A 25,809-nucleotide genomic window follows, 5' to 3' on the forward strand; every position below is an offset into this window, starting at 1 on the left:
TAGGCCCAGCCCAAAAATTGCTTGCGGCAGGGCCCATCTGCTTTGCCGAGGCGCACACGTCAGCTGCAAATGCGGAAAAAGGAAAAATAATTAAACATGGTGCGCATTTAACAGAAACAACAAGTTGTTCAAAATCGTTAAAATCTGTGATAGGTAGGTGGAGTTGTGTTTATGCATCTGCAGCTGCAGCTCTCTCGCCTTATTTTACCAATTACCATTGCCACACGGAGAAGAGTACTCGTAGTCTTCATCATTGACAAGCTAATTAGTCTACTTTAAAATAAATAAATAATTTATCATGAACATCATATATTTGAAAATAAAAAATTGTGATAGTGATAGGACCTCACAGAACTGAAAAACACTATTACTCCAGGGGTCCTTTTGTCATGAATTTAGTATCTAACACACACGACTACAAGTAGTGAAGTTTTAATCTTTTTTTTTTCTAAAAAAGGTGAAGTCTTAATTCGAGATGTTCAATTCGCAGTACGTAGGAGCAGCATTGTTTCACCTCCAACAGATTACTCATAACTTTTGTAATACTAAAAAATTAATATTTTAATGATGGAGATGTTCTAACAGATTATCAATTCAATCTTCATTACCTATAATTTTTTAGTAATTAATCACCAAAACATACCTCCCTTTTCTTTAAATGTAGGAGGTTTTTCTCTATTCTATTCTTAGTGATTGTATTTTAGTCGTCTGCTGCAACAACTATTATCTAACACACAAAGTAATTATTGGTAATAGAAATAGAATATATTTTGAATATAGTATATGAGTAATCTGTTGGAAGTGTATTTGACGCAGTTGTCTTACCCCCGTCTCCTAGATGCGCAAGCATACAACCCGTCACTGTCCATGGGCCCACCAACAGAGGCCAGCCGAAGAGTGAGCCTAAGGCCGGCCAGTTACTACTAATAGTTTCTATACTTGTCATGTCATATAAATACAGGGGCGGATTCAGCGGTGGGTCTGGAGGGGCTCGAGCCCCTCTTACCACCGCTGGATCCATGGAGCCCCTCCTAAACCTCCCCTGCAATTTTTTGACATGAATACACTGCGAGAAGAGGCTAAAATTATTTGGAGGTAGAAGAGAGGCCATCCTAATAACTATCCTGGATCCGCCACTGTATAGGCACTATAGAAACTACATTCCTGAAGCGTCCCCTCATGAGAGAAGACTACAATATCAGTCCCAGGAGGCTGATAACACTTTTATTACATCAGATGGTACATCACCGTACAACTCTACGCGGAAGTGGGCAGTGAAGCGCCACTATCGCGAGGATGACAACTAACACCCACACAACGATATTAACTACGAAAATAGGGTCATCAGAGTCTTGCGCTATACGGAACTTCCTGCGGGTGACTCTATCCATAGGCAAGGTTGGGTGCAGGACGGAACCTCTACTCAACGTCTTCGGGAACGAAGTCTGGATCTTCCTCTGTAAAAATTAAGAATGGGGTGAGTACAAACGTACTCACCAAGTCCAACCACACCCACGGAGGGGGTATAAACAGAATATAATGCACAGGATAAATCAAGGATAAGGCTAGGGTTTAATTTGCGGAAAGCTGATTTTTATGCAAGGGTTCATTTGAAAGAAAGAATTTTCAAAGCAAGTTTTTCGAGTAACACAGTATTCAAATTTTAGGTTGCTACCGGACTCCTCATCCGTCGTAGCACACGGCACAACTGCCGGACACTTTCTTAAAACAACTCATGCCAACCCATCCAATCCCAGAAGAAACACTAGTTATGTGACCACACCGTAACTCGTCCAGTACCGTGGGCACGGCTATTCGAATAGATTTTAACTCTGCAGAGGTGTGCAACTTTACCCACAAGCGGGGTACCACAGCTCGATCACCGTAGTGTAGGTGCAGATCCCAACAAAGCCATTACCCACCTTAGCTAGACCTGACTAGCCATCACGGGATCCACCAAGGGGTCATTGACCTATCACAGAGGTTGTAACCGGGGCATAAGTCACACAGAGCTAATCCCTTCTCCTTGATCACCTGTTGCTCTCAGCTCTCCTGATGGCTATCAGACTAACTAGTGGGGTTTATGCTAAGCCGTTGCCCATACAACGGTCGAGTGGTTTGCACGATAGTGGAGTTATGTGAGATGACACACCAACTCGGTCCTTAGTTGTGACAAGATGGATATCTCCCTTCCTTGCTCTGCCACACAGGCACGAGCACACCATTCGGCAATTCACATAGAAGTGCCATCCATCTCGTCTAATCTCATCTTTCGAAATCCCATATTTTTCCCTTCCCACACACTCACACATTTTCCTTTTATAAAACAAGTTGTATTGTGTTTAAGGTCCTAAGCGTTCTAGCGGCGATTAACGTCCAAACACATTCAGACATTAATCTAGGTGGTCAAGGAATGGTTATAACAAATCAAGGGGTGGCTATCCAACCATGTTTTCAGCAGGCAAAACATATGCAGTTTTATAAAACAGGCCAATAGGTTGTATTTATAAAAACTAGGACAAAACATGCATTAAAGGGCGGGATTGAACTTGCCGTCTTCAAAGCCTTCCGGGAAGTCCTGATCGAGGTACTGTCCTTCGGGTTCGGGGTCGCAGAACTGTTCCTCATTCGCTTGCTCGCAGTACTGCTCGTCGATGGGTTCTCCCTCGTTCAGACCGTGATCTACGACGCATACAAACAAACACACAATCAAGAAAAAGAAATAAAAGATTTATCGCTGAGCTCGATTCGGAAACAATTAAGATATGGAGATAGAAGTAATATTTTTGGGCCGTTTCCAAGTGGCATGGCCAAAACTATGTTAGGATTAGCGTGGTAAAGTTTTAGGTCGATCAGGGATTGTTTGGCACACGAAATGATAAGTTAACGGGGTGTTTAGGGTCTAAACAAGGGTCCAGGGACTTGTTTGTAATTAGTGAAAGGACCTGATTAGAATTCTGGGGAATGTTTGGGTCATTCTGGAAAAGAGTAGGGTTTTATTTATAAATATGTTTATATGGTGGAGGGTTTATTTGTGAATAGGAAAGTAGGCAGGGTTTCTTTTGTAAAAGAACTAGAGAGTGGAAGGGTGCTTTAGGAAATAGAGGGAAGGCTAGGGGGTTTTTGGGCAAAATGCCCTCTTCTTCCTCCTCCCTCCACGGGAAACAGAGGAGGAAGGGCGCAGGGCACCGGCGGCCTTGGGCCGGCGGCCCTGGGGGCTTGCGGCAGCCGGGAACGAGGGGGAAAGGAGGACGGCGGCGTGGGGGATTGATTCCCCTCCTCGATTCGAGGGGTGGCGGCCCGTAGAGGCGGCGCCACGGCGGCGGGCGGCGGTCGGCCCTGGCCGGTGCGGCGGCGGCGCTGCTGGGCCCCGGCGGCGGCTAGGGGTAGGGGAAAACGGTGAGGGGAGCGAGGGCAGCCTGCTGCTCTTCTCACCTTGGGCTGGGGTGGAGCGAGGAGGTGCGCCCACGGTGGCCGGCAAGCGGCGGGCAAGGTTGTGTGCGGCGGCGGCGCTGGGAGCTTGGAAGGAGGGCTAGGGGCGGCGAGTGCAGTTGTGGGGGGAATGAGCGGCGCGGAGGTGCTACTTATAGGTCGAGAGAGGCGGTGGAGGAGGAGCGAGGCGGTGGTGGCATCCGGGGAGCTCGACGGGGTGCCATTAATGGCGCTCGGCCGCTTGCGGGTGTCGGCGGCGCGATTCGCGGCGGCGACGCGACGTCTCGGGCAGCGGGCACGTGGGGTGGCAGGCTGTGGAGCTCGGCGTCGAGCTGTGCAGGCGCGAGCGTCAAGGCGAGGTGCTGTGCGTGCTGTGCGGCTCGGCGAGCGGCGCAGACGCGTGGTGCGCGTGGGCGCGCGCGTGGAGGCAGCTGGGAGCGGGCGCGCGCGCGCGTGCGGGGAGCAGGGTCGGCGCGGTCTGCGCAGCTCGGCGTGCCGAGCGCGGCGAGCGCGTGCGCGCGCAGCAGCGGCTCGCGCGGCGCGAACGGAGGGGGGCAGCGGCGGTGCGCGCGCGTGCGCACGGCCCGAGGGGGAGGTGTGCTCGACGCGGCGAGATGCACAGCCAGAGGGAGGCGCGCACGGGGGTAGGCGGCGATCCGAGCGGCGCTCGGGGGCGCGCGGCAGGGGAGAGGGAGGAAGGAGAGAGAGGGAGAGGGAGGAAAAAGAAAAGAGAAAAAAGGAAAAATAAAATGGAAAAAGAAAAAAGAGAGAGCGAGATTCACGGCGGCGACCGCGGCCGGACGCGCACGCGCGCCGGTCGGGCGTGACGCGTGGAACAAGGGCGAACAAGGAGACGGGACGGCGATGGATTCGGATGTCGGGACCAGATTTTCGGGAGATCGGGTGGGGAACGATTTTGAATGGACTGAGCTCAACGATTGAAAAGAGATTTTGAAATTATTTAGCGCGCGATTTGATTTAGTAAATTTTCGGGATGTTACAATTCCTAATGCATGATTTCTTCATAATAAATTGCTATCTAATTATATCTCTTCTCTCTCTTTTCTCCCTCTAATTGTTTCTTCATTTGTCTTTAATTTTTGTGTAGATATAGTTTCTTGCATGAGATATGGTTTCTTCAAATTTTTCCTTCTCTCCTCATCAACTCTCTTGCCACATCAGTTTTTTATTTACACTAGTGGTTATGCACATGCCCAGGCACGTGTTTGAAACTAATTCTATATCAATTCTATGGAGGTACATAATATACTCCATGGCGTAAGAGTTCTGCCAAGTGGACAGACCAAGAATATATATCATGTATTCGTCAGGACCCAACAGATAGACCAACAGAATAAAATTAATATATTGTATGCCCCTGCGTTGCTACGGGTAATAAACAAATCAAATTCATTCATACATGAATGTTTTGAAATGAAGAAAACTCATCAAATATTAAAAGAATAGTGGGATATGATCATTCTATGAGCAAAGAAGGAAGTGCAGCAAACTGGTATTGAGATAATTGGTTGCAAAGATATACAATAGTAATAATAATGTATAAGAAAGTTCATCAAAAAAAATAATGTACAAGAAAGTAACGATGCATGCCTTTCCAATCCAAATGCAAGAAGTTTCAGTTCTTTTACCATTCTGCAAAGTCTTCCTGAAAACATTTGGAGGATAATTGTGTGATGAACTTTACATGCTTTCATGCACTGAATATGGAAAATTATAGTTCACCAAGTGTTAGATGGAGAAGAAACAAGTATAAATTCTAATATAATACTTGGAAAAGAAAAAAAATATTGTTATCCATTCAATTTACTTGTGTATATATTTCTACGCGCCACCAAGATTCAAATGTGCCATGTACTTAAAAAAATTACAAACTCATCACTCATGGTAGCATAGAGACACCAGAGTCAACAATGAGCACCAGGTAAGTAATTGAAGCCTTTCATCAAATATGTAGATAGCATTTCACCTGATGTGTGGGAATGTCACCGTTATAGTTGGCATATTATAAATAACAGGAGTTCCAGAAATTCAAAAGGAACAATGTGCTATCTATAGTGAAATACTGATGATAACAGAAGTGCAGAAATTTTGCACTTTGTTTTCTCAGTCACAATTGGAAGTTAAAATTTTCTTGAGTGATTAAACTATTCTTGCAAGGCATGCATCATCTATTTTTTATAATTAAATATTGACTGGAGTGATTAACAAATATTACCTTGTGAGTTAGCTGAGCTTGCTCTTCATTTTACATGATACATGACGTTGCTGACGCAACATGATTTTAGCTGAAAATAAAAGAAGTTTTGATAGCTTACGCACCTTTGCAGTCTGCCACTTGTGATGCCTTCTGATTTTAACTTGCAGAAGGCATCCCTTCCCCTACTACATGGTCACATCATAATAATTAGGCAAAGGAGAACAATGACTGGAGTTGTAAAAGAAGGAAAGTTTCTAGATTGATACAGAAGCAAAACTTCTACACTACTATAGTGGGCCAATTTGAGATGGATGGGGTGGTCCTCACCTTAGCTTGCAGATCTGCTCGCCATTAACCTCAATATACCACTATGTCACTGTTCTTGATTGCCCACCAATCTAACTATTGTTGCTGGTGCCACACAGCTCAGCAATGATGTTAAAAAGAGTACTGACCATTGAATACCAATTTCTCAGACATCTTTACTCAGTCACAATATTAGGAAATTAGCTTTAGCTTGTTGGTATGCTAAGATATACCTTGCTCCACATAATGAGAAAAATAGGGCATCATTGAATCAACATAAGAATCAGAAGGCAGATATAATATGATTGCATCATGTGAAACTGCTCAAATCGCAGACACTAACCTGTACAAGTTCTCTAATGCTAACATGTAGATTTAATAGTGAGCAATTGTCGACCTTTTTAAATTCTCATATTATTTTACAAATCTATTCATCATACTAATTTTCTTTCATTAGCAAGAACTTTGCATGAATTTTTAGACAACATTCAATTTCACTGAAAAGTGCAACAACTCTTTCTGGAAGCAGAAAAAGGAAAATTAGGGAGGTACGACAACAATGGAAGGGGTGAAGAAATATGATTCTCCAGAGCAACAAAATGCAAGCAATTCAAAATTTCCCATAGATCTAAGTTGTACAGTATATCTCGCCATAGACAAACATTATCCTACTGTCCATCCATTATTGATCCTAATGATGTTCAAACATGTTTCGTGCATATAGGAAAAGCAAACCAGTTTTCTCATATAATTCCCAATTTATTTAATAGGGGTGCTGAAGATTAAATCTAAATAAGGTCAATTTATAGAAGTCAGGTATAGACAACACATCCTACTGCAAATGATAAATCCTCTCTCAAAAGGATTTCCTCAAACAGATTGTCGCCCATGACCAGTCTACCAATGATGTATCAGACATATATACAAAACCACACCAATCAGAGGGGAATCCACTTCTCGAAGACTATAGGCAGCAACAATTACCCTGGTGTTTCCCATCTTGAACAAACGGGAGAACTGCAGGACTGCAAGAGCATTCATGGAAGTTTGGCAAAAAAAACATGTGGTGGTATTCACAGGTAAAATTTCATCAAGCACAAAAAATGCTGCTAATCAGAATCCAATTTAGCCATTTGGAGAGATAAATCTATGCTGCAAACCTATCATCAATCAATATTCAACAGATACAAATTTTAGCACTATTAACGTCAACTGAGAGAGGAACACACACCTGACCTTGGGGATGGTGTTAAGATCCTCCTGGAGGAGGTAGTGGATAGCCTGCCTGTGACTCCAACAGTGGCGTCCTATGGCATGACAGTGTCGCTGCCCTCCGCATTGCGCCCGGGCGAAACCCTCCAATGTGACAATCTTGATGATCTCGTTTTCAACACCGAGTCCGGAGAAGCCTCCAATGTGCCGCCCTCCCCCAAATTCCCAAATCAATCCATACAGCTAGTATTGCCCACCTCGTTTTAGAACTCTCCATATACGCATGCTAATGTTGACCAACAATCTACATGGAAACATTTACAAAAGAAATCTGATACTCGATGGGCATGGGAAAAATCTATACACGGGCGAAGTCTTCAACACCGATACGCAAGAATCAAGTGGGGAAACAAAGGAAAAGGAGATCTTTACCTCGACATGCGCCATAGATGCCATGAGCCGAGCCCAGAGCACAAATCTCCTATTCCCCTTGGCGTCCTGGTGCGAAGTGCCCAAGATAGAAGCACCCGACACCGGCGGCGGCGGCGGCGACACCGACGCCGATGAAACCCATACCAGAACGTATTAAACAATTTAATCCCTGCTCGTACGTTGCTACTTATTACCCAACCATATGAAACCTGACGGAACTAATTATTAATCAGAATGCCTTGAACCAAATTACCCTACCATCAATTTGTGTATCTCTGAAGCAGACATTAATAAACTAAATTGATGATGTAGATTAATGTGGATAACTAAAACATCCAGTTAGATTTCGTAGGATGAACATAAGAGACCCTCCACCGTTCCTCCAAATCGAAGATACACTACTGCTACAAACAAAATATCTGTTTTACATATCTATACTATAAAGGATGAAAGAATTGAGAAACTTTCTCACCTACGTCCCGCAGCTTTTTTAAACCCGAGCTTGGAGCACGATCTTAACTCCACGAGCATGCCACCAGACACTAAATCCCGCAGCTTGCATCCTCCCCCTCCCTAGAGCAAGTGCCGGCAGTGGCGGCCAGCGCCTACGCCACCAAGAAAATAGGAAAGGCACCGCCGGCGTGGCCGCGTGGGCGCTCAGCGTTCCCTACTTCCATGTCGGAGGAGACCCACCGTCGGGAAGCGCTCCTACCTCGGCCTTGCGCGCTCAGCGCCGTGCCCTGCATCGGCGCTCGGCCGCATGCTCGTGGCGCCCCTTGAGGGGCCGCCGCCGCCGGCTCAGAGGGCCGCGCCGCGCCAAGGTCCGCCACCGCCGAGAGGCCGCGCGAGGGTGCGGCGCTCGGCCGCATGCTCGTGGTGCCCCGCGGGGAGCCGCGCGCCGCGGAGAGGCCTCGCAAGGGGGATTCGGCAGGGGGTGGAAGGTGCGTTGTTGCAGGGGGAATGGAAGTTGTGGCCGTGGCCATGCGGGGAGGCAGATGGAGATGGCGTCGGTAGAGTAGGCGAGGGGCGCAAAGAAGGAAAGGTGGGGAGAGATAGGATCCGAGCAGCGGCGGAGCCAGGGGGTGCTCCAGCCCCCCTACTCCCATGGAACCCATGGAGCCCCCCCCCCCCCCACATTTTTCAAGCATGAGTGAAGAAGAGGAAGAAGAAAGGAGGAGGAAGAAGAAAAAAAAAGGAAGGAGGGGGAAGAAGAAAGGGAAATGAGCCCCCCTCAATTTGAATCCCAGCTCCGCCACTGGACTCGAGATTGACAGCTTGACACGGGTGCAGGCCAGGACGAACGCGGCGGGTGCGGAGGCGACCGGTGTGCGTGATCTCAGGCACCGGAAAAATAGAAGACGACGGTGATTGCCATCCAACCAAACCAATCCGCGGGCGGGTACAGGAGTGCGGGTAAACGCAGGCGCGATGTCAAAACTATTTGATTTTTGGTAGAAACAATTTCTTTGATGTAGTTTTTGTCTCCCACCAAATCCTGTTAAGCACCTAGCCTTTCCATGTGGGCCTTCAATAGGGAATTTGTGAGAGGGATGACTGGGTTAATACAGGTGAGAAATGTTCTCAACTCTTTCATTCTTTATAGTATAGATGACAGTCTGTTTAATGCTATGGTAACTAGATAACTTGAAGGGTTGGAACTCCTCTAAGCAAACCCAACCGACCTAATTAATCATCACGAGAGAGGCTTACCGGCCCAGCTCGTCGGCATCGCGAAATGACGAGACCGCCCTGTGCGCGGTCAGCCGGCAATCCGTTCTCAGCCGTACAGGGCCAACACGGACCACGCGACAGCCGTCCGATCCCATCGTGAGCCCATTCCGGGTCCTGTTTGGTTGCGTCTAGCACTAGCACAAGTAGCATAAAAATTTTGACCAACAATTAGGATACTAAATAAAGTCAATTTATAAAACTAACTCCACAACCTTGTTCTACTTCGCGAGACAATTTAATGAGGTCTTTGACCGCACGATTAGAGGATGGTTACTGTAGCATCACTGTAGCCAATCATCAATTAATTACTGTCATTAGATTCATCGTGAAAAATTACACTCATCCGTGAAAAAATTTTAAAAATAAACTTCATTTAATACTCCATGCACATATGAGATTTCTTTCTCGAAAATTGTGTGCTGTGCTATGCTATGGAAAATCAAACACGGCCCCGGTAACTCCGCACGTGCACTTTTTGACTGCCTCCAAGATATTTCTCCGCCTCCCTGTACTCTGACTGACGACCTGGTCCCACCTCCGGCACCGACGCGCTGGCCATAGCCCCCAATGCCTTCATTGATGGGTGAGTGACAGGTGGGACAAGAGGGGTATCCGGACCCACATGGCGGCGTGAGTTAGGTTCGAGCGCGGAAGGCGAGGAGGATCCCAGCCCATCGTCTTCTTCCCCACTGGAGAGTTCGGCTCGCCGCGACCCGCGACAGACAGAGCGAGAGGACAGAGAAAAAAAACCATTTTTTCATGCTTAGCGAAACAGCAGAGACCAGTGGGGGAGAGGGTTAACAATTTCGGCGAAATTTCGCCGAAATTTCGGAAAATTTTCCGTTTCCGCTAGTTACCGGGATTCGAAATTTCGGTATTTTTCGAAAAATTTCGTTTTCAAATTCAAAATTCAACAAATTTCGACCGAAATTCACCGAAATTCGCCGAAATTTACCGAAATTTCGGAACGAAATTTCGTTTCCGGTAAACACCGGGATTTGACCGGAAAACGAAATGGTTAACCCTGGTGGGGGAGGGAGGGAGAGAGAGAGCGCAAGAGGGCGATAATAAATAATAAATAAAAAGGCAGCTAGCGAGGTGGGGGAAAGGGCGAGGTGATAGAGAGAGAAGGGAGAGGGATCACGAGGCGTGCAGCGTGCTTCCTCCTCCGCCCAATCCGGACCCCAACCAAATCCCCGCCAGCGCCGCAGCCTTTACCTCTGCCCCGGAGCTAAAAGGGAGTGTCAGGCTCGGTTCCTGGATCGCGGGGTCACGAGACGCGCGCCGCGGCCGGGTGCTGGGGCTGCTGGTGGGAGGACTGATCGATAAAACCTCTGGGTGGCGCCGGCGGGGGAGACTAGAGGCGGAGCCGCGCAGGGAGGGAGGGAGGCCAACCGATAATGGACCGGGCGGCGGTGACCGTGGGGCCCGGGATGGACATGCCCATAATGCACGACGGCGACCGCTACGAGCTCGTCCGCGACATCGGCTCCGGCAACTTCGGCGTCGCGCGCCTCATGCGCAACCGCGCCGACGGCCAGCTCGTCGCCGTCAAGTACATCGAGCGAGGCGAGAAGGTGCCGCCGCTTGCTTGGTTGCTGCTCGCCTGCCTTTTAGGCCATGTTTCAGAGGCTTCTTGCTCCCCTGCAGATTGACGAGAACGTGCAGCGCGAGATCATCAACCACCGCTCGCTGCGCCACCCCAACATCATCCGCTTCAAGGAGGTCATCCTCACCCCGACGCACCTCGCCATCGTCATGGAGTACGCCTCCGGCGGGGAGCTCTTCGAGCGCATCTGCAACGCCGGCAGATTCAGCGAGGACGAGGTCCATTGCTTTATTCCGTTCTGATCACCCCTGCTTTCTGTCTCCTGTTGCCGTTCCTGTACATGGTTGACTAATCACCTGTCAAAGTTTTTCCACCTTTTAGGCGCGTTTCTTTTTCCAGCAACTCATATCAGGGGTCAGCTACTGCCATTCCATGGTACTGTTCTAACCTTTTTTCTTGTTGCGTTATTATTCCTGTATTATTACCAGATATGGCATGTTGATCATCCATGTTTAGTTCTGTGCTGTTCTGGTCTAGTCTGTTTGGCTAAAAATGCTCTGTTTTGTGCCTACCTTTTTCGTCAAGCAAGTATGTCATCGAGACTTGAAGCTGGAGAACACCTTGCTGGATGGGAGTACGGCTCCTCGCCTCAAGATATGCGACTTTGGCTACTCAAAGGTACTGCCATACGCACCAGATGTACAAAATTACGTTGTTTACATACAAAATTTGGTGAAAATGAACTGTAGTTGCAGTTAACAGGGCACACCTTTACTCTGCTACTATACCAAATGAGGAGTAGGATTGAATGGTAACTGTTTTTCTGGTGTTTTCCGGTCATGAGTGTCCCTTTTTGTAAGAGTCTTTTAACTTGTTTTTAGGGTGGGTTGCAGACCCTTCATATCTATAACACTTTGGGGATCTTCTCCCCTTTTCTTCTTAATATATTGATGCGCAGTTCTCCTGCACGTTCGAGAAAAAAAAGGATTGAATGGTAACTGCAATTAGCAAGATTTGATATAATGGACAAAAAAAAATAACTGTAATCATCTGCTTATATGATGCGAAGATGAAGGCAGTTGTAGACTTTTAGTTTGAACTCTATTACTAACTGCTGTTATTGTGTTCCTTTTAAAAAAACCTGCTATCGTGTGCCTTTAAACATTATTGTTACCATGAGGGAATGTTTCCCTGAACTGTTGCTCTGTTATAACTTCTTTTTCCTTGCAGTCCTCAGTTCTACATTCTCAGCCAAAATCTACAGTGGGAACTCCTGCATACATTGCTCCTGAGGTTCTTCTGAAGAAAGAGTACGATGGAAAGGTATTGTTTGTGTTTCTATTGATTATCCATACTGTTTTTAGCAATGCACATGTGTTTGCTCTCCACTTGAGCAAGATATTTTCCTTACAAAGCATTTACAATTTTTTGCATGCATAGAGTGTAGCTATGTGTGATAGGGAACTACATTGGAGTATTAGTCCAGTCAATAACATTTTGTTACTAAACCAAGGTTGCTGACGTGTGGTCTTGCGGAGTAACCCTTTATGTGATGCTGGTTGGTGCATATCCATTTGAGGACCCAGATGAGCCCAAGAATTTCAGAAAGACAATTCAGGTCTTATTGCAGCCATATTTCCATCAGTGTTTCTGAATCAGCTGAATATTTTGAATTCAGATACTAATGTGATTTATTTGGCAGAGAATATTGGGTGTGCAGTACTCAATTCCAGATTATGTCCATATATCTCCAGAGTGCCAAGATCTTATTTCTAGGATTTTTGTTGCCAACCCAGCCACTGTGAGTACTTTCAGCTTTGTTATGGGATCCCTAGGTTTTGCACAATGTTTCCTTTGAGCCAATCACTGACATTGTACATATAGAGAATCACCATCCCTGAGATAAGAAACCATCCATGGTTCTTGAAGAACCTCCCAGCCGACCTAATGGATGACAGCACGATGAGCAACCAGTACGAGGAGCCAGAGCAGCCAATGCAGAGCATGGATGAGATCATGCAGATACTGGCTGAGGCGACTATACCAGCAGCTGGTTCTAGTGGAATCAACCAGTTCTTGAATGACGGTCTTGACCTCGATGATGACATGGAGGACCTTGACTCAGACGCCGATCTCGACCTAGAAAGCAGTGGGGAGATCGTTTATGCTATGTGATGTCACCAAATACTCTTCAACTAAGCAATGCGTATCATCCCCTGGGCTCAGATTGGCATGTTGCTTTGTAGATTATTGAGAGGGGATGTGAACTGAGGGTAGTATTACAGTGCAGGTTCTGTTACCGGTGCTGCTCATGCCTGATCCGGTGATGCCCCTTTCACCATCCTGTTGTTTTGGCTGTTGTTTTGTGCACCTCCAGTGTTGTACAACAGTTTAGCCTTTTGGATGTGCCTGTGTTGCTGCTGCTGTTCTGAGTCTCATCCATCTGAGAAGAACCCTGGTCTCTACACACCCCAACTAAGGGACGGTGATGTACTTGTGTTATTCGATTGTGTTTGTATCATAGTATGTATTTTGCTGTAGGCAAATAAAGAGATGCTACAATTTGCCGTTCTCTATGGCGTCTTGGTGTCATATCCATCTTGCAAGTTTTTGAGAACCCGCGGGATATCAGGCCGGAGCTGCCTTAAGTGTTCAGTTATAGAAGGCACAGCGTTAAAAAAAAAAGTGAAGACATGAGTTCTGAAAAAAGAATAAACTTATGCCGTCAGTAACCATTACCCCTCTGTTGGGTTTGAAAAAACCTCCACATCTGAACAGGAGAGATTTTGCTGAGCAACATCTGTAACTGCCACTAAAAGAACATTTGCATATGAAACATAAAAGGAAACAGATGATAATTGCACCAGATGATCATATTGTTAAAATGTTCACAATTTCAACAGGCTCACACTACGATGTTTCAGAAATTTACAGTGCACATTAGTATCTGGCTTCAATATATCTTTTCTTTTTTGAAGCGAGCTTCAACTTACCTGGAACTTCAAATATGTTAAAGATATTTCAAGAGAAAGTGACAAATCTGCGCTCAGCACCTCGTTAACTAAGCCATCAAGATCGAAACAAATAAAGTGAAATGGTTCGTCAACCAGTTCCCAAAAATGATTCATCATCAAGATTGCATATCAGCATTTTCTCTGCATCCAGAAGCACGGTGCAGCATGTCACATCTCATGACCAAGCACCAGATATATACTAGAAATTATCGAATATATCATCCCACAACCTTACATACATCGATCAAGCCGCTTATTTATTCAGATACAAAATATATAGTAGATCACACACGAGGCGATGGAAGGAATCACCGCAAGGCAGCGCCTCAGACTTCAGAACAAACACACTACGGAGCAAATAGGGGATTGACCACATGGCCAACAAACAGCATGACACCAGCGGTATCTTCTCGGATCAAGAACAGGAATGGGTGATCTGCGACAAAATCCACAGGCATTCTATACGAACAGAACATAATCCGTACAGCAGATGCGGCTGCAGCCTCTGTTCCTTCCTCGTTAACTTCCACAAACGACTTGTGAAAAATGGATGAAACACACAAGTTCTGTCCCACTGGCAAATCAACCAACTCTGACAGATCTGCTTCTGCACTCAGTGGCAGATGGAGTCCCAAACCTCTTAGCAAATCGGATGCTTCAAATCCAAAGGATATCTTGAACTTGGGGACTTTGAACTGCCTAACAGGAATTGCTCTCATTGGGATATGCTTCTCCAGGAACTCAGGTTCAGAGCTCAACTTTTCAGCCAAGCTCCAGAGACCATCTTGTAATTCTGGAAGAATTATGTACATGGAGAACTGCCTCGTGTCCCCACCTTGCTGGTATGGAAGCTTAAGCACCTTAAAGTCGCCGTAAGATGCAATATATTGGTCGTCTGTGCTGGACATGAATGGTGCTTGAACTGAGCTCCCATCAAGAAGGTGGAACTCACTATCTGTCGTTTTGGATGCATCGAACTTCTCAGTCCAAGCTCCTTTGAAATAGAGTGCATTGCCAAGAACCAGCCTGGTGGTTCCATCAACAGAGCCTGGTGGCAGAAGCTCTTTGATTAGACCTGAGGTGACCTTCTCTACCCATGAGTTCACTTGACCAGCAACTTGTGCAGCCTGACCAAAAAAAAGAATAATATATCTGGCTCCTCCTGTGCAATAGTCATAATACAAATCTAATTGAACTCAATACTAACAAACTGCATAATTGAGGCTGGAATAAAAAATCATTTTTCTAAAAGAGCATAGAGCAATGCTTGAACCACTAGTCCTAAAAATTTGAAGCTTGCGCACCATGACAATCTCAAATCTTAAATAAGGCCAAAATCATAATTTGCCAGATGTGCTCACAAAAACAGCAGATCCCCCCCCCTCCCCCACCAAAAAAAATGACAAAAGGTACAAACTTAAATAATTTCTTAAATGAAAAATCAAATGGTATGTCACAAGCTCAAGGACTGTTCGAGGGGACAAACATAAATTCTTCGATACAAACTACAAAGACATGAAAATAGTACTCCAAATGTAAACTACGAAATTTCTGCAGCCTAGATTGCATCAGTTAAGCAGAAAATCAAACAGTTCATGCTATGATTGTTACTGGTGTATAAATACACGCGAAAACAGGATCACGAGTATAAACTATAGTGGTACTACCGTCGATGTCAAAATTTTAGAATTAGCAGCAGCTGCTTAATATTTCAGCAAAAGTATATATAGCAATCGTTACTAACCATGCTAGTTATTTGCAAGCAAGGGGACGAACCTTTTTCTGGAAGTCGACGGACTGGGCCTCAGCCCTATATTTTCCCACGGCGGCCTTCTCAAAGGCCGGCTTCAGCTTCAACGACGCGTCAACAAAGACGGCGTTGCCGAAGGCGACACGCGGGCCGCCCGCCTCGGACCCGTCGGCAAGCACGAGCTTCGCTACCTTCTCGGCGAGCGCGTGCAGACTATCGGCCGCGCCCATCCCACCTCCTCCGCCGAGTGCGGCGAGCAGCTGGTCGCGCGTGGCGCCGCCCGCGCCGGCGGCGAGGAGGCTGAGCGCGACGTGGAGGGAGAGCGGAGAGAAGACGGTGTTGCTGGAAGAGGAAGGGGAGGAGAGTGCAGAGGCGAGGCGGAGCGCGAAGCGGGTCTGATGCGCGACGGAGAGGCGCATGTCGCCGGTGGCCATGGTCGGTGCGGCTCCGGGGTGGTGGTTTCCTCACTTCCTTGCACTCGGCGGAGAGGAGAGATGGAAATGGGGAAATTTCGGACTGCCCCAGGGGTGTTCTCTCCGCTTTGTACACGGGGTTTCCTCACTTCCTTGCACTCGGCGGAGAGGAGAGATGCAAGCGTCCAATTGGCTGTGTTGATAGGAATCACACAAAGAGAAGAATAATTCATCTCAGTCTCGCCCTTCGGTTCACGATCAGTGCTTATCAAAAAGAAAACAAGCCACACCATCAACAAGTTACTAGTAAAATAAAATGAGCCACGATCCTTTTCATTAGGAAATGTTGAAAGATATAACGTTCTTTGGGAAAAGAAAACTAAACGACGAATGGTCTGGGTGGTCTGCACAAAATAAATATGACTTGGCCAACACAAAAAAACAAATGACTAAAGATAAAGAAATATCGAAAAAAGTACATACAAACACAGAAACAACCGTAGCTACTAACACAACAGAAGGACAAGAGAAGAAACACGGAGAGGAAGGACTCTCCAAACAAACCACCCAAACAAAAGCCACCAAAAAAGCTAGACCTGCACAAAATACTATTGCCAAAGATGGCAAGGGAGAGCCAAAGCGGCAGCCAGAGCAGGGACCCCCAGCTCCCGTCCGCCAGAGCAGGGAGCAAAATACTTTGCCCCGAGGATTAAGGTTCATCCCTCAACTTTTATAGCGACCAATCTAATTCTTAAACTTATGTTTTTAGGTTAAATCACCTTACCTTGTTGTGTCCGTGTGGGCTCACACTCATGTACGCTGTAAGTGTGAGACTTGTATCATTAATTAATAACCTTAATATCGAGCTGTACTGTGCGGCGGAGACGACAGTCGGCCGTGGGCCTTGCTCGAGAAATTAAATAGGAATCCGCATTTAGCACCACCCTCCTCCCCTCTTCTTCGGCGTCCTGGGCCGCCTCCATTGTCCCGCGCCGCCTCCGAGGCCTGGCTCCACCTTGGCGCCCGTCAGAGATGGGGAGGGCGGCGCCTGCGTCGTGGGAGCGGAGCTGGGGCGCATGAGCTATGGCGAGGCACAGGGCGGGTCGAGGCGGGCAGGTGTGGGCGGAGGACGGCGGCGGCCAGTGAGGCACGGCGGCGCCCAAATGGCGGCCGGTGAGGCACGGCGGCACCCAGACGGCGGCCAGTGGCGGCGTCGGCGGCGGGGTGGGGGGGGGGGGGATGCGACGGCGAAGGATGGGCAGAGTGACGAGAAATGTCCCCCGGCCTGGCAGTTTCCTTCTCCCGCGCGTGCAAAGAAGTTTTAGCAATCCATTTTTTGGTTTGGTATATTTGGGTCAAGGAAAGAGAAATTTAAGTAATTTACTAAAAAATTTAGGGATAAATATCCATATACCAAATTTACTAGAGTTTTTTTGGTGGATTTTAGGTATCCTGACAGTTTTTAGGAATAAATATCCATTATAACAAATCTGCTAGAGATGCTCTATATAATTGTATCGCAAATTCACAACAATTATTTATAAGGATATAAGTAGTGAGGTGGAGTGGTCGTGACGGTCTATCTCCCTTCGGCTCTGCCTACAAAATTAAAAATTTAAACTAAGTGACTAGTCACTCTATTAATGTGTTGAAATCAAGCCAAAAAAAAACATGGAACGCCCAAAAAAGAATTGGAAACAAGAACAACCCATGACACATGTCCATTGCACTCTCTGATTTGGTTGCCCGAGTAAACTAGCACTTGATGTAAGCATCACAATAAAACAAATATACTAAAAGCAGTTATAGCTCGATGATGGGACCAAGATTGATATCCAAGCATGTTGTCTCGGAGTGCCAATCAAAACTGACAGTTGCTTTCAGAAAACACTGTTGTGGCTGAGTAGATAAAAGGGCATATCACTGGAAAAGATCACTAAACTAAGAAAAAGCGGAAGCAGAAAACAGGAAGACCATGGAGGCCGGACATGTATAGCAATTCTGAACTACATCATCCCACAACCTTACATACATTGATCATGCCATCTATTTATTCAGAAACAAAACAAAAGTCAGATTGCACAGGAGGCATGATCAATTGTCACGACCCTGCACACACGACAGGATGGAATCGCACCAGGGCGGTGACTTTGAACACACACACAGATGCACTATGGAGCAAGTAAGGGATTCACCACGTGACCGACAAACAGCACCACACCAGTCATGTCTTCTCGGATCAGGAACAGGAAAGGGTGATCTGCGACGAAATCCATGGGCATCGTGAATGACCTGAGCACAACTGTTGCAGCAGATGCAGCGGCAGCCTCCGTTCCTTCCTCATTCACTTCGACAAATGATTTGTGGAAAATGGACGAAACACACAAGTTCCGTCCCTCAGGTGAATCAACAAGCTCTGCTAAATCTGCTTCTGGGCTGAAAGGCAGCTGGAGGCCTAGACCTTTGAGCAATTTGGATGCTTCAAATCCAAAGGATATCTTGAACTTGGGAACCTTGAACTGCGTCACTGGAACCTTCTGCATTGGTATATGCTTCTCCAGGAACTCTGGTTCAGAGCTCAACTTTTCAGCCAAGCTCCAGATGCCATCTTGTGCTTCTGGAAGAAGAATGTACATGGAGAACTGCCTCTTGTCCCCACCTTGCTGGTATGGAAGCTTAAGCACCTTCAAGTTATTGTAAGACGCAATATATTGCTTGTCTGTGCTGGACATGAATGGTGCTTGAACTGAGCTCCCATCAAGAAGGTGGAACTCGCTATCTTTTGTTTTAGATGCATCAAACTTCTGAGTCCAAGCTCCTTTGAAATAGAGCGCATTACCAAGAACAAGCCTGGTGGTGTGGTCAACTGAACCTGGGGGGAGGATCTCTTTGATCAGACCAGATGTGATTTTTTCCACCCATGTGTTCACTTGACCAGCAGCTTCAGCAGCCTGAGCAACAAGAATGAATATATCAGTGTTTCATAATGATGTGAAAAGCATAAAAAAAAAATCATCCTGAAGTTCCCAAAACAATTGAAACAGTGCAACAATACAAGTACATAGAATAAACCGAGGTAGCCATTATATATTAAATGTGCCACCAAGATAGACAAAACAGAAACCATTTCTAATCAAACAGACTTTAGAAAGTGGGAAGTGATCCGAACATCAATGTAATACCATCATCACAGGGCAGTCTTATGACAAGGATATGCAACATGAAACAGTTCACATTACTATCTAATAATTGGTCAAGATACAACAGCACATGCATAGTAAAATAAACCACGGCAGAACCCTACTGGAGAAAATGGTGATACATTCAACTGCATATCCACATTTTCTAAAAGTTTCAACTTATAAACATTCCTAATGGTCTAAATTACATTTTAGCTCTAGAGCCTTCAAAATCTCAAGGATGCACCCAGCGCGTACCACGAATCCTAAAGAAGGGTCCTAAATCCTGAATTTGCCAATTAGACTGCAAAAATAACATCCATATATTCTACTCATTCACAGGCCAGCACCCATCAAAAATCGAACAGAATTTATCAAATTTCAGTGCAAGATTCAAGGCTACAAAGATTAGGGAAGTAAAGCTCTAAAAACATCTAGATCTATGAAGCATATAACCTCAGTATAACACAGAGCTGAGTATCATGATACTTCAAATGTTGCTCCCAATGCCACTTAAGTAACCTTCAAATATTTTTGCCAATGCTAATGAGGGAACCTTCAAATATTGTTCCCAATGCCAATTAAGTAACCTGTACAGTCTCATTTCATAATCAGTTAAGCAGAAATCAGCAAATCTAGCAAATCTGCCCCATTGCGGACATAGCAAGATTTGTTCACTTCACAGCCAAACAATCTGTACTTCTTTAGTAACTACGGTAGCAGTTCGCAGGTCTAAAAGCAGCACGCCGGGACGGGGATCAAACCTTTGTCTGGAAGTCGACGGAGTGGGTCTCGGCCCTGTACTTGCCCACGGCGACCTCCCCGAAGGCCGGCTTGAGCTTCAGCGAGGCGTCGACGAAGACGCCGTCGGCGAAGGCGACGCGCGGGCCGCCGGCGGCGGACCCGTCGGCGAGCACGAGCTGCACCACCTGCTCGGCGAGCGCGTGGAGGCCCTCGGCGGCGCCGGGCCCGTCGCCTCCCAGGGTGGCGGCGAGCTGGTCTCGGGTGGCGCCCCCGGCGCCGGCGGCGAGGAGGCTGAGCGCGACGTGGAGGGAGAGCGGGGAGAAGGCGGCGTTGGCGGCGGGTGGTGCGGCGGCGGCGGAGGGGGAGGAGAGCGCGGCGGCGAGGCGGAGCGCGAAGCGGGTCTGGTGCGCGATGGAGAGGCGGACGTCGGCGGTGGCCATGGTCGGTCGGTCGGTTGGGTCCACTTGGTTGACACTCGCGGCTCGCCGGAGAGGAAAGTGGAGGACTGATCGGGGTCGTGCGATTTCCAAGTCTTGCAGGGTGTTTCGGGTTATTTTTGTTGGACAGCGCGACGCTCGGAGAATGCAAATGCAACAGGGCCCATACGTTTCTAGCACTGTTTTGAAAACCGATGGTCTTCAAGGCGTTTGATCCTGCACATAATAGAATATACTAAACAAATCTAAGATACTATGAAAGTACTTTTGAAGATAATGCTCCGGAAACTATGTGTTATCTTCAAATTCTTAATGTATCTAATCTAAGTATTTAAAAGATATTTTAAGTTAAAATTTATGGATAAACTATTTATGATAGGCCGAAGCAGTGTCTTTCCAGTACGAGATATACGTAGCAATTACTTAGATCCTCCCTCTAATCTAGTAATCCCTCCGTCTTGAATCATAAAGCATTTTATTTTATTCTAAGTTAAAATAGTTTAAGTTTAACTAAATTTATAGAGAAATATTAGCACCTAACACATCAAATAAGTAAATTATAAAAATGTATTTTATACAAACCAAAATATCTTAGAAGGAGTAGTTCATAGGACGTAAGTAACCTTAACCCTTGCTCGTTAAGGTGTTGGATCAGATAACTAATTAGTGACTACGAGTACTTACTAACAAAGTACTTCAACTAAATGAGTTGACAACAAATTCATATAATTTGAATTTTCTGCATCTCTCCTCCTATAATCGAAGTTCCGCCATAAATACTTACTATGTTCAGCTGGTTTGTCAGCCGATTAGCCAGCAATATTTTTCTCTCACACCAAATCAGTACCACCTACCAACCAGCCAGTGATATTTTTCTCTCACAACAAATCAATACCGGAAACTAGCCACAGCCAGCCGAACAGAGTGGGTCGGAAATTCAATCCACTTTGTTAGTACTCGTAGTCACAGCATTGCATTGTGGCATTTCACCAAAAAGAAATGCATTTATCATTTGTATGATTTTATCGAATCTGATTGATGTTAGACCAAACTTCAAATCGTTATACTGACATTTTTGCATGGTTCAAATGAAACAAAATTGAAGTGGCTCACTTTAACATGAGTTATAGTATGACACCAATTATTTGGTGCTTGCATCTTGTACTAGCGTTCAACCTTATTTTTAACGCAGGGAAAAAAGTTGGTAGAGCTAAGGAGTTGCTGAAGCCAGATGAGATTCTAGAGCAAGTTGACTCTACGACAGTTGCTGCATCACCTCTTCCTTACAATGTAAGGCAGGGAGATGTTGAATAATCGTTTTTTGCTCAGTGTGGCAAGGTATGCTACCTATGTGTTAGTACCGAACATTTTACTTAAAAAGAATGGGAAAACAATGAAGCAGCTATTTTACAACTTCTGTGAACAAATTCGATAGGATTTAGATAGTCATGTATTTGTCTATCTGAACAACTTGATTGTTACCTAGGGATAAACTTGTGTTTGAGGGAGAGGCCAACAGCAAGTTGTGGTCTTCTTATAAGGTATTTTATCAGCTTAAGTGACAGCATGTTTAGTTAATTTATCTTTGATGGCTGGCTTAGATTTCTTAATAATTGTTTGCCATGTCGTTCAAAAAAAAAGTCTAGATAGTAGCATACTTCTTCCTTCATCATGTAATAACTTCTGCTACTCTTTGCTTTTGGACGAAAACTTCTGCTACTACTTGCTAGAGTAATAACTTATTTTATTCACCTATATGCCAGATCATGAACCTTTTAGGAATCCATGAAAAGAAAATATTTCTGATATGTTAACTGAGTAGTAGGCATGGCAAACAACATTGTAGTTTAGCTAATGTTGTGTATTTAATCAAGCATTGATTTGATTTTAATCTAACATTTGTGCTGGCAATGCAGTATTGCAACAGTTAGATATCTAACTATTTCAAGTACCAGGGATGTATGATGGTCCACAAAGTTTGGCTATGTGCTTCTCAGCAAATAAACATTCAAATGATCAAGTCTACCGCTTGCCCTGAGAGGCCACCACTAAATGCAGGTGCTTGAGGTTGCACCGGTAGTAGTGGGGTAAATATATATGTCCATTTTTTTTACTGATAGTGCCAGGTAAGTTCTTTTTTCTGTGTATGACACCCTATTAATCATTCAATTGCTAGCTTTCTCATACTTTGTTTATAAATTGGAGTTCTCAAATTCAAGCTGGTTTCCTGCTTGCCATGTATGTCCTTTTATTTTGCTTTGCGGTGAACTGCTCTGTACAATTACTAGCACAAAGTACATGGCAGAAGTTTCAGTTTTGCCTCTCTTCATTTCTACTTTTCTCTCTTATTACTGTTGATGGCATACAATCTAAGTTCTTTTTGCTGTTTATTTGATTTGCAGTGGGCACCGGTCGCGGGTGTGATTGTATAACATGAAGGCGTCGTGTTAGGTTAGGTTGCATTTCTTAATGATGCATTTGGGAAGATGTCATGCAATTCATGGTAAAGTGATAACCGTACAAATTATCTTTCTTGTTTGGTGAATTCAAATGCTTGTCATGTGTAAATTATCTTTCACGTATATGTGTTTGAGAATATGAATTTAAATTGCATTAATATATGGGTGTTTCTTAGTAGGAGAGACGATTTGGAGTCACTGGCGTACACCCTTATTTTCCTAATAAAAGGAAGATGGCCTTGGCAGGGTTATCAGGTATGCTTTTTATAATTTTAATTCAACATATTGGTATTCTTCTGGGGCATACTTCAGCATGTAACGAAGTAACAATGTTTGCAAGAAAAAAAAATTCTACTTCTCCAGAGATTCTTTGCTGTTTCTATCCAGCTCCATTCAAACAGTTTCTTGAGATTGTCACAACTATGAAATTTGACGAAGAGCCAAATTATGCCAAGCTTATTTCACTTTTTTATGGTTTGATTGAATCCTATGCCTCGAGACCAATTAGAATTGATGGGGCTCTCAAGATCTGCACTACTTACACTATTGCAGGAACTCCTTACACTCAGCAATCATACAAGGTTAGTGAATCATTCCCTTACAAGTGGATCATTAAAAAGTGTAAAGAAGGTTTTCATGTAACATCTATGGGCACCGCTGGAAATCGCTGGGGTGTGGTCATGTCAAGGAACTCAGGATATTCTAATCGGGTTATATCGATTGCTTGGCCATATGCATTTTTTGTTCCATATACTTGCCTATTTATTCAAATCCATTAGAGTGGCTATTTTTTTATGCTGGTTTGCCAAAACCTAACGCAACCCTCCTCCTTTATCCGGGCTTGGGACCGGCTATTTATGACCTAAACTGACGTGGGGTGAGTCGGTTAAGAGAGACCTTAAGGATTGGAATATCTCTAAAAAGATAGCTTTGGATAGGAGCGCTTGGAGACTAGCTATCAATGTGCCTGAACCTTGAACTTATTTCTTTCGGGTTTCATCTCTAGCCTACCCCAACTTGCTTGGGAAAAAAAGGCTATGTTGTTGTTGCTTGCCTATTTATATTCCTCTGAGCTTTCCATTAACTGCTGCGTGAATATTTACTTCCAGTTGAGTTTGAGGATTGCATGTCCTTGTCTGTTTCCTTGTATAAGACATTTTTAGTGAAGGTTATTGCCCAACGTTCAGATGAGAATTCTGCTGTCAGTTATGACATTTGTAACACTACCTGATTAAAATTTATTTTCCTTTGCAGGTTTCGAGATCAACTTAATCAGCCGGCCTGCTGTATGATGATGATTCAAGTTGTGTCCTACTAGCTAGGAAGCACAAGCACTTGATGAGCAGATTGTCCAAGTTCGGAGCGTATGTCAGCGTGTGTACTAATGGGAGTGTGTAGAAAGAAAAGGTTTCAGCTTGACCACCACAAAGAAACTTCTTCCTGTATCATACTGCAAGAGGCTCAGTCCCCTTACTCTATTGGTGGCAATGTTTTCCTAAACTCTAAACGGTACACAGACCCTCCGTTTAGCGTTAGAGTGTGTAGACGCAGTTTAGACGACGTCTAAACGGATTAAGCGGTTTTGTTACTGTAGCAAGGTTTCAACAGTTTTGTTTATATAATTATATATAGATGTCAATTTTACATGTAAGATACCTTGCATAATTCCATGAGTCACAGAACATGAGTCACAGAACTGCATATACCTTGCATAATTTGAGTTTCTAAACTTGCATAACTCCATGTCCACTCCTTTGACTCCATATAATCTATGCACATATAGGAGAAAATAAATACTATTAGACAAAGCTATAAGTATTTGGCTGTTTGCAAATTAAAGCCACATGCAGTAATATGAAAGTTCACAAATCAGTTCAGAATTAGAAGAAGTGGCAAACATTAGGCAAATCACAAATGGTTCACAAACAACCAACACACAACATAATTCTCACAAGGCACAAATAGGACAACATTACACAAATAGTTCACACACATAATAAAAAACCAAGGCTCTGATCATATCATATGACTTGGAGCAGCTCAATCATCACTAGTCCCAACCCCCTCCTCTGCCTCATAGCTTGCTGTGACCACATCTTCTTGGTCAGATTCAAACTCAATTTCTTCCTCGTCAAGAGGATCATCCTCAGGTTCAGAGTACATGTCTTCTTCAATCTCTCTTGGCTGATTCAGTCTTGCACTTCTCCGAAGTCTAGTGACTTCCTCAGCACCACAAATTTCAGCAATTAGTGTAACGACCCGGTCCGGTATAATGGCTAAGATTTACTCTGCACGTTGAGTAAACCACACCTGCTAAATAACTCTCTTGCGCTTTCGTCCTCGCTTCGCGCAAAAAGCTGCAGCCAGAGTTACCAGCTTCCCACGACCAGGCTTTTTAAGCTGGTCTGATTCACTACCGATCGGAAGTATGGGACTATCTCTGGGAACACTGTGCCGAGCTACAGTACCCGAGCTATAGTATTTTGCTACAGTAACCCCGAAACTGGCCCGGCCCATCTTAGCCTGTGGGCTGTTCTGTTACAATCACCCACCCTTTAGGATTCGACGTCCTCGTCGAATCATCGAACCAGCTTACCCATTAGGGACAAAGGACCAGGATCTCCTCTTTTGGCTACGACTGTATGTCCTAGTGCCAATCAACACATGTACACGTCTGTGCGTTCAGTGCCAACAGCGCATCCCAGATGCCCGCGCACTAACCCGCCACGCGCCCGTGACCCACACCTACTCGTGAAACCGCGAGAGTCGGCTCTGATACCACTGTAACGACCCGGCCCGGGATAATGGCTAAGATTTACTCTGCACATTGAGTAAACCACACCTGCTAAATAACTCTCTTGTGCTTTCGTCCTCGCTTCGCGCAAATAGCTGCAGCCGGAGTTACCAGCTTCCCACGACCAGGCTCTTTTAAG

At 45.3% G+C, this 25,809-nt stretch overlaps 3 protein-coding genes and 1 long non-coding RNA gene across 7 annotated transcripts; 2 read left to right on the top strand and 2 right to left on the bottom strand.

The window, feature by feature from the left end:
• The first annotated feature begins 10,024 nt into the window (after positions 1-10,024).
• On the top strand, positions 10,025-13,456 carry LOC120691402 (serine/threonine-protein kinase SAPK10). The gene is made up of 9 exons (XM_039974457.1): positions 10,025-10,127; positions 10,372-10,908; positions 10,982-11,158; positions 11,262-11,315; positions 11,466-11,558; positions 12,111-12,203; positions 12,394-12,498; positions 12,583-12,681; positions 12,765-13,456. Exons 2-9 carry the CDS (start codon positions 10,732-10,734, stop codon positions 13,053-13,055), a joined length of 1,089 nt encoding a protein of 362 aa, XP_039830391.1. The 5' UTR covers positions 10,025-10,127; positions 10,372-10,731; the 3' UTR covers positions 13,056-13,456.
• Positions 13,457-14,003: 547 nt separating this feature from the next.
• On the bottom strand, positions 14,004-16,261 carry LOC120691401 (serpin-ZXA-like). Its single transcript, XM_039974456.1, has 2 exons — positions 15,671-16,261; positions 14,004-15,021 (listed from the first exon to the last, which is right to left on the bottom strand). The coding sequence occupies exons 1-2, from the start codon at positions 16,076-16,078 to the stop codon at positions 14,242-14,244; spliced, it is 1,188 nt and encodes a 395-aa protein (XP_039830390.1). The 5' UTR covers positions 16,079-16,261; the 3' UTR covers positions 14,004-14,241.
• A 350-nt stretch (positions 16,262-16,611) lies between these two features.
• LOC120691403 lies at positions 16,612-24,880 on the top strand. 4 transcript variants are annotated; one of them, XR_005682218.1, is made up of 7 exons: positions 16,612-16,771; positions 21,610-21,755; positions 21,904-21,958; positions 22,373-22,920; positions 23,053-23,131; positions 23,429-23,457; positions 24,131-24,880. It is a non-coding gene; the product is annotated as an uncharacterized LOC120691403 (long non-coding RNA). The 4 variants fall into 4 exon arrangements; XR_005682216.1 differs by lacking the exon at positions 21,904-21,958 and having other exon boundaries at positions 16,617-16,771; XR_005682217.1 differs by lacking the exon at positions 16,612-16,771 and having other exon boundaries at positions 21,050-21,755.
• Positions 18,000-20,518, bottom strand: LOC120691400 (serpin-ZXA-like). The gene is made up of 2 exons (XM_039974455.1): positions 20,001-20,518; positions 18,000-19,008 (listed from the first exon to the last, which is right to left on the bottom strand). The coding sequence occupies exons 1-2, from the start codon at positions 20,418-20,420 to the stop codon at positions 18,229-18,231; spliced, it is 1,200 nt and encodes a 399-aa protein (XP_039830389.1). The 5' UTR covers positions 20,421-20,518; the 3' UTR covers positions 18,000-18,228.
• Positions 24,881-25,809: the final 929 nt, after the last annotated feature.

Source organism: Panicum virgatum, chromosome 9N (genome assembly GCF_016808335.1).
Source record: "Panicum virgatum strain AP13 chromosome 9N, P.virgatum_v5, whole genome shotgun sequence".
In the NCBI taxonomy this organism is placed as follows: domain Eukaryota; kingdom Viridiplantae; phylum Streptophyta; class Magnoliopsida; order Poales; family Poaceae; genus Panicum; species Panicum virgatum.